At 35.3% G+C, this 15,059-nt stretch overlaps 1 protein-coding gene across 1 annotated transcript; it reads right to left on the reverse strand.

Annotated features, from left to right (window-relative positions):
- Nucleotides 1–3,268: 3,268 nt before the first annotated feature.
- Nucleotides 3,269–14,484, reverse strand: LOC120088762 (squalene synthase 12-like). The gene is made up of 13 exons (XM_039046199.1): nt 13,842–14,484; nt 12,731–12,773; nt 11,961–12,050; nt 11,731–11,806; nt 11,198–11,267; nt 10,721–10,864; nt 10,517–10,621; nt 10,270–10,416; nt 4,413–4,488; nt 4,167–4,255; nt 3,958–4,049; nt 3,812–3,857; nt 3,269–3,726 (listed from the first exon to the last, which is right to left on the reverse strand). The coding sequence occupies exons 1-13, from the start codon at nt 14,034–14,036 to the stop codon at nt 3,646–3,648; spliced, it is 1,254 nt and encodes a 417-aa protein (XP_038902127.1). The 5' UTR covers nt 14,037–14,484; the 3' UTR covers nt 3,269–3,645.
- Between the last annotated feature and the right edge of the window lie 575 nt (nt 14,485–15,059).

Below are 15,059 nucleotides of genomic sequence, written 5' to 3' on the forward strand. Positions count from 1 at the left end.
TTTTTAAACTTTAAATTATGTTTATTTTCTATTATTTATTGTATCACCATTTGATTATCTTTTAAAATACATTAACAACTTCTAACCTTCAGCAAATGAATAGATACTTTTAACTGCAAATTTATTATATTCATGACAACCACCATTTGATTAATCGTGTCTATTTATTTTTAAGTGTTAGCACTATTTTTTAAGGATAAAAGATCGAGTATGAAGATTTAAACTTTTAATCTCAACAAAAGAATATATGTAAACTACTATTGAACTATGTTCACTTTGATAGCACTAGTTGATCTTAAAAATATGACCTTTCATAAATTCATCTAAATGTATAAAATCATTTCACAGTTTTTAAAAAGTATTGATATCTATACAATTTTAAAGAACTAAATAGATTTGAGGTTACAAATTACATAAACATGAAATGTAGCTAAATTTTCTATCAATATATCCACATTTTCATTGGTTTGATATCGAAATAAAGTGTGAATTGACATTTTTATTATATCGTAAAAAAATCTATGAAAAATAAAAATAAACAACAAAATATCACTAATATAAATATAATATAAATAATAAATATATTATCTTATCTAAAAAGTATAAAATGTTTATCATTAATTAAAAAAATATACTTTTCAAAATTGTTTTTAATGAATATATATAAACATTGAGATGTACCTAAAATTGAGACATTGCCATTTTTTTGTCCAACTTAAGCTTCATCGAATCTCAATGTTATAACAACCCAACACATTCTCCTTTTTATAGGTAATATTTCAAATGGCACATATAAAAATATAATTTAATGTGCACAAAATTAGTATTAGGAAGTTCACAATCTAAAAGAAAAAACTTTACCCTCCCACACCCCACCGTGAAAAAAGTTAATTAAAAATAGGAAAAAAGTACCTTTTTAGTCTATTAAAGAAAAAACAGTTTTTGCTCTATTATTTCCCTTATGCTCAACTTTACATGGGTTTTATTTACATGGAAATTTTGTGAGATAATTTTGAGGGACAAATACTAAGGAAGGGAAGGTTTTTCAATCCTTTGACAAAGAATGTGGGAACTGAGAGGTTTGGACTTGCGGTAACTTCGGTGCCTTCATTATTGTAGGCATTAAAGTTCAGAATTTTGGATTTTAATTTCGGTTGAAAAAAGTGAAATCGGATGTATATTGTCGGTCTAAAACCATCTTTAATGTCGGTTGCCAACCGACATTAAAGTTCTTTAATGTCGGTTTTCCAGAATTCTGGTAGTGGTTAGCCTTCTTTAACCATTGTCTCTACGTATTTTAGTTTCAATTTTATCATTCTCTCTCTAATTTCTCCGACAAAGCATATCTTTGAAGAAGCCCTCACCAGACCAGCGAGTGATAGTTGTCATGGGGAGGTGGCAACGTCGATTACTCGGCTTAATGGAGAAGAAGAGGGTGAAGAAGGAAGAAGAGGAAGAGGAAGAAGAAAGGTGTAGGCGTGAATGGAGGTTGGGTAAGGGAGAGGAGAGAGAAACTTTCTTTCTTTTCTTTTCTTTTTTTTTTTTTCTTTTTCCTTAATTACTATTTTAGTCATTGTTGTTTTATTCAAAGTAAAAATAAAAATATTTAATTAATGAAGAGAGAGACCTTTTAAACCTATTATTCAAAATTGAGGGACTAAAATGGTCAAACTAAAATTATAAGAACCAAATCACATATTCTTAAAACTCAGAGACTAAAATGGTACTTTTCCCTTAAAAATAACAGAAAAAGCGAAGCAAATAACAAATGGGTCAACTCATTAAGATAATTATGAAGGGTCCGTTTGATAATGTTCCCATTTTCCGTTTCTCGTTCTCTGTTTCTTGTTTCCTCTTTTTTTAGAACAAAAAATAGGAATATATTTGATAACTATTACTAATTCCTGTTTCTTGAAAAAAAAAAAAAAAGAAACAAGAACAGAAATTTGTTTGATAACTATTTCTTGTATTTTTCCTTACAAATTTTCCGTATTTTATAATTTAAATATAATCTAATTATATAAAATAAAAAGAAGTATATAACATGCATTAAAATATAAAAAATAATTACAAAAAATTTAAATCATCAAATATACATGAGTCCGGATGTAAAATAAATAACAATAATACAATTGTTTCTATCATTCATATGCTGCTAAAATTTGATTCACAATATTATTTCTCATGTCATTTGTTTTAGATTTTAAATGATGTCTCAAATCTAACTCAATTATATTATTATGTAAATGTCGTGATAGTAAAAATATTAAAATGAACCTAAATGAATATCTTAATAAACAAAATTTATATATTGTATAATTATAACCGATTTTATATGTAAGAAAAATAAAAAAAAAAACAGATTTAAAGTATATGAAAATGTATATTGAAAAATCTAAAATTCAAAATTCAAAAAATATTTATATACACATATTAAAAAAGAAAATTATTTTAAATAAAAAAACTGTTAAATATATTTACAAATAATATCAAAATATCACAGTATATTTGTAATGCTGTAATAGACTGCAATAAAATGACACAAAGATGCTAATCTATCGCGATCTATATAGACAATAAAATTTTGCTATATTCGTGAATATTTTATTTCATTTTCCTATATTTCAAAATAACCCTATTCAAAATTTGAAATTTGAAAATCAAAGTAATATATAAATCTAAATATATTTGAAAATTCAAAATTAAATTTTCTATATATGTAAATATTTTAGTTCATTTTCCTATATTTGAAAACAATCTTACTCAAAATTTGAAATTTCAAAATCCAAATAATATATAAATCTAAATATTTAAAAATTCAAAATTCAAAATTAAATTAATATATAAATATAAAACTAATAAAGAAAATAAATGAAAATAAAAGAAAGGAATAATTATAAAAGAAATATAAAAAAATAAAGAAGAAAAGAATTTATAAAACAAAGAAAGAAAAATAAAATAAAAAAGTTTCACAAAGAAAGAAAAATAAAATAAAAAAGTTTCACCTAAAATTGGATCTCAAGACCATGAAGTCAAGAAGTGTTTTGGCATGCTTCTTCTCCAACTAACCAAATCTACGCATTGATATGTTTTAAAAACAACTTTAAATAAAATAGAAACGAAAGGAGAAATTATTTTTTATAGTTTCTCAATTTTTACCCCATTTCTAAGAACATTTCCAAATTTGAGGAATAAGAAATAAGAATGACTATCAAACAGGTCAGTTTCTTAAAGATGAGAAATAGAAATAGAAAACAAGAGAGGAGAATATTATCAACCAGGCCCGAACAGATTTTAATTCCAAGATATAATCCCTTAATAGAGGATTGAAAAAAAGATGAATAACAAGCTTATTTCCTTGTCAACCATTACACTACATCCATTAGAAGGTTACACAGGATTTCACTTGTTTCCTGCTCTATACTAAACAGACAGTAACTTACAGCCATTAATGTTTAAACAAAGCTTTGAGAAAGATAGTGGAGCCAGAAACCGAATCATCCCGTTCACGTTTGCGGTGTGTTCTGTTGACATTCGTATACTGCATTCGAAGAAACTATAAACGACTAGATATATTCTTGTGTTTGATTGGTTTCCTTTGTAATCAGTGATCCCATTGGTACGAAACTGACCGGAGTTTGACACTCATACGGATTGATTGGCTGGTAACTGTTTGGCAGAGAGATACGCGAGAATGATGCATAATAGGCTGAAAAGTATGACAATCTGGATTGGAACAACAGAAACATCATCAGATATCCTTACGTTACAACGATATTGTTTTGATGAGCTTTGAGTAATGGAAACTCACCACAGCTGGATTGTACATTGGCTCACTTCTTACTACATACAATTTCCTAGTGAACAATAACACAGACGAAAGATTTTCAGAGTGTGCAGAGGAATTTAAGGTTGAAAGATAGAGAAGAGCGAGACTTGAGGATGGATAATACGAACCTCTTGTTCAAGAGTCCCGACTGCTTGCAGGTTTGCTGTATTGCCTCGATCCTGCTCAGGGTTTTAGAAGCATTAGGATCACTGCTGTTGACCTGTAGAACCCAAGGATGTTAGTTAAATAAAGCAACTTCAGATGATGATGTGATAAGCTCTGATATTTATGGAGAAAAGCAATATGCGATCGCTGAGTCTGACAAGAAGATTTCTACCTTAGCTTTCAGCATAACAGAAAAATCAAAGAAAGCTCCATAAACGTCAGCCATTGTTTTCGTCCGATCAATGACCTTTGCAGTAAGACCTGCAGAACAAAAGCCATAAAAATTCAAACTGTGGGTAGTTTCTAAAAACGCTAGCTTTCTTCTTTTACTTCTCTCCAAATTGGTGCACCCTTTTTGGGATTTTTTTCACAAGTTATTTGTTAAAAAGAAAAAGGAAACTGTAAATGAAAATCTAACCCCGACGCATTTTGACCACCCCTCTGAAGACTTCGATGTTATTGTAGCATAATGCTAGAGTTCCAATCGCCATAATCTATAAAGAAAATCTCAGACGAGATAATTACTTCTACAAAAATGTCAAAATCCTGTTATCGGCATGAAAGAGATACAGCAACATTTATTTATATCAAAATTGACTATACGTGTTTGGAGTGCATCTTGGTTCAGATTTTATATTAATTGTGCCATAAAGGACCATTGCTTCAATATGAAACAGGAAATATGTACATATAATGAACTTAAATGATTGGAAGTGTTGGTGGCTTCTTCGTTTGGTATATAAAATTGTTAATCGAATTGGAATCTGTAAAACTTCCTATTGTATTTACCTATAAGAGGGGGGGCAAAAAGGGAAACTCACACAAAGATACGGTTAAGGGGATAGTGGGAGATGAAGATACGGTTTCAACAAGCAAAATAGAAGAGGAGGCCGTTGGAGGAGGGGCCACGGGAGGATGGACAAAAGGGAGAAGGCTGGAATGAAGGAGGCAGGAAGAATTTAGTGAAGAAAGGGGAGATTCGATCTTCATGGAGGGATTTCCAACATCTCTCAAATACCAAGTTGGGTTGCTTTAGTCTTATTATTTTCTGAGTATTTCCTTCATCTTTTTCCTTCTGTTTTTTATTGTGAACACTCTTGAATCTTGTGGCTGATAAGGAAGGAATTGTTCAATAAGAAGATCGTGCTATTTTTTATTGTTCTCTGTTCTTTTCTTCTTATTACAACTCTGTTTTTCGATTGGAAGCTGGTTAGAAAGGTGCTCTAGAGCAGGTGCCTAACATTGTGGTATCAGAGCTGCAATCCTGGGGAAAACGCACGCCATGACACAGAAACAATTGGAAGAGAGTGTGGACATCACGGAGAGGGAGATGGCGGGGCTAAAGGACCTGTTGCTGGGATTGTGCAAAAATCTCGAGAAGCTCACTGAGGAAGTCCGGGAGAGCAATGTAACTCGAAAGAAGGAGGAGTCGACGTTAACGGAGGGGAGCAACCTCAAAGCGAAAGGAAAGGTAGAAGAAGCGGAGTCCTCTCAAATCTCAGAAGTTGGCAACTTGGATAGAGGTAAGTACAAGCGTCTTGAAATTCCTCTATTTACAGGTGACGATCTGGAGTCATGGGTCTATCGCGCGGAGCACTACTTCGAGATACACGATCTCTCCGACATCGAGAAAGTGAAGGTTGCAGTGATCAGCTTTGCCCCTGATGAAGTTGACTAGTTCCGCTGGAGTAATAACCGAAGGGCCATCACCACTTAGGATAAACTGAAGCGAAGGCTGTTTGAATATTATCGGAAGGTAGAAGAAGGGAGTCTGTGCGCACAACTTCTCAAAATTCGGCAAGAAGGTTCTTACCAAGAGTATGTGAAGAAGTTTGTCAATTATTCGACACCCTTGCCGGACCTATTAGAGGAAGTTTTGAGGGATGCGTTCATGAACGAACTGGAACCGGAGCTGCAAGCTGAAGTCGTGAGTCGAAATCCTAAATCCTTGGATGACGGTATGAAGGAAGCACAGTTGGTTAATGACCGAAACATCGCTCTTAAGTTAGCACTGAAGGAGATGGGCCGTAGTGGGCTGAACCAGAGGATGGGCCTAAACGATAAGAAGGAAATGAGCGAAAAAAACCAAGGTCGGATTCAGGATAACCCCTCCGGGCAGCGATGTAAATTCAAGGAGAATAGGCAACTGATGCTATTCATAACCAACAAAGAGGAAGAAATGGAGGAAGAAGAGATGGCCGAGGGGGAAGAAGTGGCTGAAATGAAGAATGTCGAGGTGAGGGAGAAGGTCGAGCTATCACTGAACTCCCTACTTGGGTTTACTGCGAAGGGAACAATGAAGCTAAAGGGAAAAATCAAAGGTAAAGAGGTGGTAGTACTCATCAACTCCGGTGCTACTCACAACTTTATCCATCATGACACAGTGAGGGAACTTGGATTACCGGTGGAACAACAAAAGAAATTCGGGATGGTTATAGGGAATGGGAGCGAAATAGAAGGGAAGGGGATATGCAAGGGGGTAGAGCTCACACTACCGAACTTGACAGTGAAGGCTGACTTTTTGGCTATGGAATTGGGGAGAATGAATGTAGTACTTGGGATGCCCTGACTGTGTACCACAGGATTCATGGGAATTCATTGGCCTTCTTTAACTATGGCTTTCTGGTCAGGGGAAGCTCAAGTCATGTTGAGAGGGGATCCATCCCTCACTAAAGCTGAAGTATCTTTTAAAACGTTGAGTAAACAATGGTATGAAGAAGATATGGGATTCTTAGTGGACTTCCAGTACCTTGAGATTGAGAATTCTGAAGAAACAGAGGGAAAGAAGGAACAAATTCGACCCGCTTTACCCATCATGATCCAAGAGCTGTTGAACCAAAATCAAGATATCTTTAACTTGCCCACCTCCCTTCGTCCTAAAAGGGCAGTAGATCACAGAATAACCATCAAGGAAGGCACAAATCCAATCAACGTGCGATCTTATAAGTATGGCTATGCTACAAAAGAAGAAATAGAGAAGTTAGTCCAAAAAATGTTACAAGCTGGCTTCATTCGGCCTAGCCGAAGTCCTTACTCAAATCCAGTATTGTTGGTGAAAAAGAAAGACGGGGGATGGCGATTTTGTGTAGACTACCGAAGGTTGAATCAAGCTACAATAACAGACAAGTTCCCTATCCCTGTAATCGAAGAACTACTTGATGAGTTGCACGGGGCTGTGGTTTTCTCTAAGCTTGATTTGAAGTCCGGCTACCACCAAATCCGGATGAGGCGAGTGAAGAGTTGAGAAGACAGCTTTCAGGACACACGAAGGACACTACGAGTTCTTGGTTATGCCGTTTGGACTCACTAATGTACCTGCCACATTCCAATCTCTCATGAATCAGGTCTTTAAACCATTCCTACGCCGTTATACGTGTTTTTTTTATGACATTTTGGTTTATAGTCCAGATATTTCATCTCACGAGACTCATTTGGGAGTTGTATTCAATGTGCTAAGGGATAACCAACTGTTTGCTAACCAAAAGAATGTGTTTTTCTGCCAAGAGAGAATTCAATACTTAGGGCATTGGATCTCACAGCAAGGGGTTTGTGAATGCGATGGGGAGAAGATCCAAGCTATGGTAAACTGGCCGTGTCCCACAAATGTAACTGAATTGAGAGGATTTTTGGGCTTAACTGGATACTACCGTCGATTTGTCAAAGGGTACAGCACCAGGGCAGCTCCCTTAAGGAGATTACTCAAGAAAAATAGTTTCAATTGGGATGAATCAGCCACCCGAGCTTTTGAGGATTTGAAACAACAGATGACATCGTGCCCTGTTCTCGCATTACCGGATTTCAATCAACCTTTCATCATAGAAACCGATGCATCAGGAACAGGGGTGGGGGATGTGTTAACTCAAGGGGACAAGCCAATCGCCTTCTTCAGTCAAAAGCTCTCACAACGAGCACAAAATAAGTCGATCTATGAGAGGGAATTAATGGCAGTGGTGTTAGCTGTCCAAAGGTGGCGACGTTATTTGTTAGGGGGGAGATTCACAGTAATTTCAGATCAGAAGGCATTGAAATTTCTAGTAGAACAGAGGGAGGTGCAACCACAATTCCAGCGCTGGTTAACCAAACTCCTAGGATACGATTTTGAGATCCTTTACCAGCCAGGATTGATGAACAAAGCAGCTAATGCCCTTTCACGGGTGCAACTACCATCAGAACTCCTCAGTTTGTACTCTTTGGCAGTGGTAGATGTGGAGCTCATACTTAAAGTGGTGGAAGAGGACGAGGAGCTACAGCAGATCATCTCCTTGCTGAAAGACAATCCTAATGGCAAACCTAACTACTAGTGGTCAAAAGGGAAGCTACTCTATAAAGGGAGGTTAGTAATTCCGAAACAGTCCACTCTAATACCATCCCTCCTGCACACTTTTCATGATTCAATACTTGGGGGTCATTCGGGGTTCTTAAGAACATACAAACGCATGAGCGGGAAGTTATATGCCAGGAATGAAAAATGATATAAAGAGATATGTGGAAGGTTGTGACACTTGCCAACGGAACAAGTCTGAGTCTCTAACACCTGTAGGACTGCTGCAACCATTGCCCATTCTCGAATTAACCTTGGAAGAATGGATAATGGATTTCATTGAGGGATTTCCGAGGGCAGGGGGTTTCGACTCCATTTTGGTGGTAGTAGATAGACTAAGTAAATATGGGCATTTCGTTCCATTGAAACACCCATTTTCAGCTAAACAAGTGGCGGAAACCTTTATTCAAGAAATCATCAAGCTTCATGGCATCCCTAAGTCGATTACCACAGATAGGGATAAGATATTCTTGAGTAACTTCTGGACGGAGGTATTTGCAACATTGGGGACCAAGTTGAGAAAAAGCACGCCTTTCCATCCTCAAACAGATGGCCAAACGGAGCGAGTAAACCGCTGTCTAGAGACATATCTTAGGTGTTTCTGCAATGAACAACCCACTAGATGGAATAAATGGCTGTCTTGGGCAGAGTACTGGTATCACACTACCTTCCATGTGTCTATAAGAACAACACCTTTCCAAGCAATCTATGAACGGACCCCCCCACTGCTAGTGCACTATGGAGAAACAAAGTCAACCAATGACAGTGTAGATAGGCTCTTAAAGGATTGGGACCTAGCCTTGAACGCGCTCAAAGAGAATTTAGTGATAGCGCAAAACAGAATGAAGAAGCAAGCGGACCAGCATAGGCGTGAGTTGAAATTTGAGATAGGGGAAGAAGTCTTCCTCAAGCTAAGGCCTTACCGACAATGCTCATTGGCAAAAAGAAAAAGTGAGAAGTTGTCCCCGAGATTTTATGGTCCCTATCAAGTGTCCGAGAAGATAGGAGAAGTAGCATATCGTTTGAATCTACCACCTGAAGCAGCTATACACGATGTGTTTCATGTCTCTCAATTTAAGAAAAAGTTGGGCAAATCTCAACAGGTACAACACTTACCTCCTATACTAATCGAAGATTTTGAACTACAAGTTGCCCTGAAGTTGTGTTAGGAGTAAGGTGGAATGAAGAGCTGAATACACAAGAATGGCTAGTAAAATGGAAGGGTCTTCCGGATAGTGAGGCTACTTGGAAATCAGCATCGAACATAAGACAGCAATTTCCATCTTTCCACCTTGAGGACAAGGTGCACTTTCAGAGGAGCGGTAATGTAAAACCTCCTATTGTATTTACCTATAAGAGGAGGGGCAAAAAGGGAAACTCACACAAAGATACGGTTAAAGGGATAGTGGGAGATGAAGATATGGTTTCAACAAGCAAAATAGAAGAGGAGGCCGTTGGAGGAGGGACCACGGGAGGATGGACAAATGGGGGAAGGCTGGAATGAAGGAGGCAGGAAGAATTTAGTGAAGAAAGGGGAGATTCGATCTTCATGGAGGGATTTCCAGCATCTCTCGAATACCAAGTTGGGTTGCTTTAGTCTTATTATTTTCTGAGTATTTCCTTCATCTTTTTCCTTCTGTTTTTGATTGTGAACACTCTTGAATCTTGTGGCTGATAAGGAAGGAATTATTCAATATGAAGATCGTGCTATTTTTTATTGTTCTCTGTTCTTTTCTTCTTATTACAACTCTTTTTTCCCGATTAGAAGCTGGTTAGAAAGGTGCTCTAGAGCAGGTGCCTAACAGAATCACTTGGAAAAGTTATTAGGAGGTCAAGGAGGAAACACACCATCGGGTCCATATAAATTTGCAAGTTTGATGATACAAATGCATAAGCTCAAAGGGGAAACCCTTGCTTACGACTTACCCTACATCTGAGTCAAAAAATTTAATACCTGAGGGATTGCACAAAATCGAAATATGGAAAGATCTCTCAAGTTAGACATGTATTTCAGACAATCCTCCACATGGTTCAAAGCATTAGTGACCAAATCATTGAGGCACTGCACGGCCTTGACTGAATTCTCCTCGTATTTAAAATCCTGCAGCAAAAAAATGGTGAAACAAGCAAATCAGATGAAAAGACAGTAGAAAAATTAGAAAGTAGAAAGCAAAAGATAAATGGAATATAGACTTATGCACCTCTAATTTATCAGCATATTTGCCCCAAATCTCACGAGGCCAAAACATCCGAGACTTTGGTATCTCATTAATGTCCTCCAAGTAATCTCGGATAATGTTTGTTTTCTGTGTGAAATAGTTCAAAACAAGCATGTCAGAGTCAAACTTCAACAAGTTAATGAACTATTTGAAAGAACAATGATCACTTAAGTAATAATAGTTGACCTGAAGAAACAATCCCATTGAATTTGAAAGAGAATCAGGTGCCAAATCCTCTAACTTTGCAGCGTGGAACAGCTTAGATAAACCTAGTCCGACAAGTCCAGCTACGTAGTGGCAATATTCATCATAATCATCAACTGTCTCAACCTACAAGAAGAGAAGAATTGTTTCAGTCTCTTCACCAATCAATACATTACTTCCACCATGCCCCTCACATTACTAATTTACTACTCTATTAGGTAGGAAGGAAAGAGAAAATGTGTAATATTGACACTTCAAATAAAATTAACAGGAAATAGTTTAAGAGCATTAATTTTAACTGTCCCTAAGCAGGTCTTGTTAATAGACTAATGTTACAAAAATGGCACAAATGCAATGCAAATAAAAGTCAACATACATAAGGAAAATAATGTGTCGAAAGTACATAGTATGCAAATGTAAAAGCCAATAAGAAACATGGATGACAGACCCATATTGTACCTCTTGGCAAATGAATTTAGCCATTCCTGCACCCATCCGTTTTGTGATATCCTCAATCGCTTCCTGGTACCTGCAGAAGCAATTAAGCATCGTGAGTTAAATACCGAAGAACTTTTGGTGAGAATCAGAGATGTTGAATGCAGAAGGATTTTTTTATGTTCCATTTTAAGAACTTCGACAAGTTGGAGGCCTTTTATTAGATACCAAAATGAAAAGGTTGCTCTAGAGTTGGACAACTAGTTCCACTAGTCTCTTGTAGCTTTCTTTCTTGTACACATATAAGTTTGTTTATTTTTTTAAAGAAAGAAAATAAGAAAGCAGAAATAATTGCAGTGATGAAGTAAATTGAATTCAGAAAGAACATCAAGTCATTAATGTACCATCATCCCTGAACCATTAATTGTAGTTTATTGAAGATCTTTAAACAATCCCCAAGCCAGAAGAAAATGTGGGGGAAAAAACACTGCTATAGACATTAATCAACAATTAATTACTGAGCATCAGACAGGAATCAGTAGGTTCCAGTAACAAACCCTTTCCCAAGTTCTAGAAACGCAGTTGAAACATGATGAAACTCATCCATAAGAACTTTATAGTCCTTTGTGCCACCTAAATATAGGAAAAAGAACACATTCAGTAGAAGAAGAGGAGATCCTGAATAAAAACAACTCTTAAAACATCGTTCTCATATGCACAGAACTTCATTTTATTAATTTGTTTTTTTTATCTAAAGAGAGGACAGAATCAGTAGTACAAAACTTACATGAAAAATGCCAATCACGGTTATATATGTGACAGTGAAAAGCTTTCAGAATGGGCACTTTGATGTCCGTTTGTATGCCTGTATCATCCTCTGTAAAGAACATATCAACGGTAGATCAGTTTGAAAACATCTACCAGGAGGACAGAATCTTTCAGGAAACCCAAGAGGTGCAACGTGAAGTCTAAGGAGAGAAGTAAATGCCATAAACCAAAAAATCTCTATGATAATAAGACCATTAGGCTAACCCACATCAAAATGAAACAAACAGGAAATTCTACATGTTCTTCATACATACACATGTATCTATATAATTGGAAAGAAGAAAAATAGTTTTTATCAATTAAGTAACATATTAAGATAGGATGATTTTTTGTAATTATTCTCTTGGAAACATTTTACTTTGTTGAAATCCCTCTCTAAGGGGTTTTGTGGGCTTGGTTTTTTTGTATGCCCTTGTATTCTTCCTTTTTACTTAGTTGGAATCCCAACTGTTAAGATTGTGAGTACTCAAGTGAGAACTTGAAATAGATTAAGTTTACAAACTTAGGGTAATGGACTTAAGATAATTTAGTAGGAGTAAGATGGTATGAGATATATGCTAAGGAAGGAAGTAAAACACAATATCCAGCGACCAAAATAGCAACCTAGTTATTATTCCACCTGCATTATTTATTATAGGAGAAAAAACCATTAAATTTCTCGAATTTAAGGATAACGATGCATACATCAGGATCTCACATACAAAAAGAAGTAAAGAGCTCATTACATACCAACAGTGTCGAGGGCTCGCAGAACAAGATAAAATATGCATACCTGTAAATAAACGAAAATGATAAGCTTCATATTATGATAGATAAACAAATACAAACACTTCAATAATTACTGGACAAACAAACAATGAGATTGTGTAGTAAGAGCTTTTACTTGTACTACAATCCAATGCAGTAAAGACAAATTGAATGCCGCAATCCAAAACAAACAAATAAAACCCAGCATAGCTTCGAAGTAAGGAATATTTGCATAAATACAGGTGTGTTATAGTAGAAGGAAATTAAACTAGAAAGATTTCACAGTGATGAAAAATCTAAAAAAGGTGAATAAATTGCCCAGACATGCAAAGCTTTCGCCAGTAGATACTATTACATGGACATAGTCAAACCACTTGGTTGTTGTACAAATATGAGTTAATATAATTGGCAATTTCGTGAGAAAAGTTGAATTGTCCAAAATTATATATACACTTTTTTTTTTTTTTGCATCATTTAAAAGTCGATAGATAAATGGTCTCAATTTAAGGGACGACTACAAATCAAGTTCATTTAGTTTGCCTACTTCACGGATAGTTTCAAATATTGTTGTAATTTGCTAAATCAAGAAACACAACAATTCCATTTATGGTGGCAACTTCAGTAGAATTAACCTTGGTAACTTCTACGAGTGCAGGGGTACTAGTTTCATTAAACTTAATTGAGATATAATATCATGATTAGCAGATTTCAAACCATAACAATGTTTCAAATCACAAGGTATGATTTGCAGAATAGAGTGATTTTCTATAATCCTAAATCAATTATTTTACTTCCCAAAAGGATTATGATGGCGATATTTGAGCTATAAATTGGATATTCTTTAGTAAATAAGACAAACAGTATAAGATTCTACGCCGATCAATATTTTTCTTCCCTAACAACGTTGCAAACGAACGACCAATCCAACAAACTGTTCAAAGAGAAAACCCATCAGAGCAGATAAAGGGATTTCATCATCAACACCAGAAACCCAGAAAATGAAACAGATTCATTCAACTAAAGAAACACCAAAATATCAGTATTATGAGAAAAATAAAAAAAAAAGATGTTGAACACTTGATCTTCAACTTACAGCATTGCGAAGCTCGGGCTCAAGCTGCTGAATAACGAGTGCAAAACTTCTTGAGACCCTATGCAGCATGGTATAGCAAAATCCCCAATGAGGCTCCGGTGGGATCTGCTTCTCCGCATGTCTAGCGGCCATTTTCAGTTTCAAAAGCGGGTAAAAATCATCTGGGTGTTTCAAAATTGCCCCCAAACTCCCCATTTCTCGCTCTCAAATCCACAGAGCTTCAGATCTCTCGCTGGTCAACCCCCAGAACAAATGCCCAATTCCTCGAATGGGATTCCTATTCTTCAATTGTTGATGACAAGTTCAAACTCAAAAGGAATGATGAATGAAGGGTTAACGTAAATGGAAGACAAACGAGATTTTGCAGAGCGAAGTTTGAAAGAAGTGTTTGGGTACTTGTTTTTTGATTTTATCGCTGTGCAAAAGCAAAATCAAAATCAAAATCAAAATGTTTGTTGAGATCCTTCTTGTAAACAGAGATTGGTAAGAAAAAACGTGAAAGACGTGGTTTCTTAATACAGAAATGGATGAGGAAGTCGTAGACAGAGAGCCCTCCCGTCCCTGATCAATGGTGAATTACAAATTCCCAATGGAGCGTTGTCAATACAAAATTATTTGAGGCCTCAAATTCAAATGACAATCACTTTCCAGTCATCTTCTTCCTTTCGCATATTATTTTGTTTTATACCAAATAAAATATATAATAATAATGATGTTCGAGAAAATCGAATCTCTAACTTTAAAATTAAAGTGAAATTTTTATGGTAGTTGAAATATGATTTTTATTTTTTAATATGTTGTTTTCATCGCATTGATGATAGATTTATGCATTTTAATTATATTCTTATACTTTTAGGGTTTTTTGTATCTCAGACAGTGTCATGAATATGAAAGTTAAATGTCTACTTTTTAAATTTCTCAGATAGTTAATATATGTGTTTGAATTTGTAGGATAATTAATGTCTACAAGTTATATAAGAGTGTTTGATTTATCAATTATATATATATAAGCTAAAAGTAAATAATTATTTAATCAAAGGTAAGAGAATAAGTAATATAGTCTTAGTTAAATTTAATTATTTAATATACTGTTATATTGATTAATTATTTAATCACTTAAAATATAAATAAATGAATATCTATAATATTAAAAAGTAATTATTTTAAATAATAAAGCTGCTCGAATTTTCAAATGTAGTAAAATTTGTAGACAGTGGC

Source organism: Benincasa hispida, chromosome 10, assembly GCF_009727055.1.
Source record: "Benincasa hispida cultivar B227 chromosome 10, ASM972705v1, whole genome shotgun sequence".
NCBI classification, from domain to species: domain Eukaryota; kingdom Viridiplantae; phylum Streptophyta; class Magnoliopsida; order Cucurbitales; family Cucurbitaceae; genus Benincasa; species Benincasa hispida.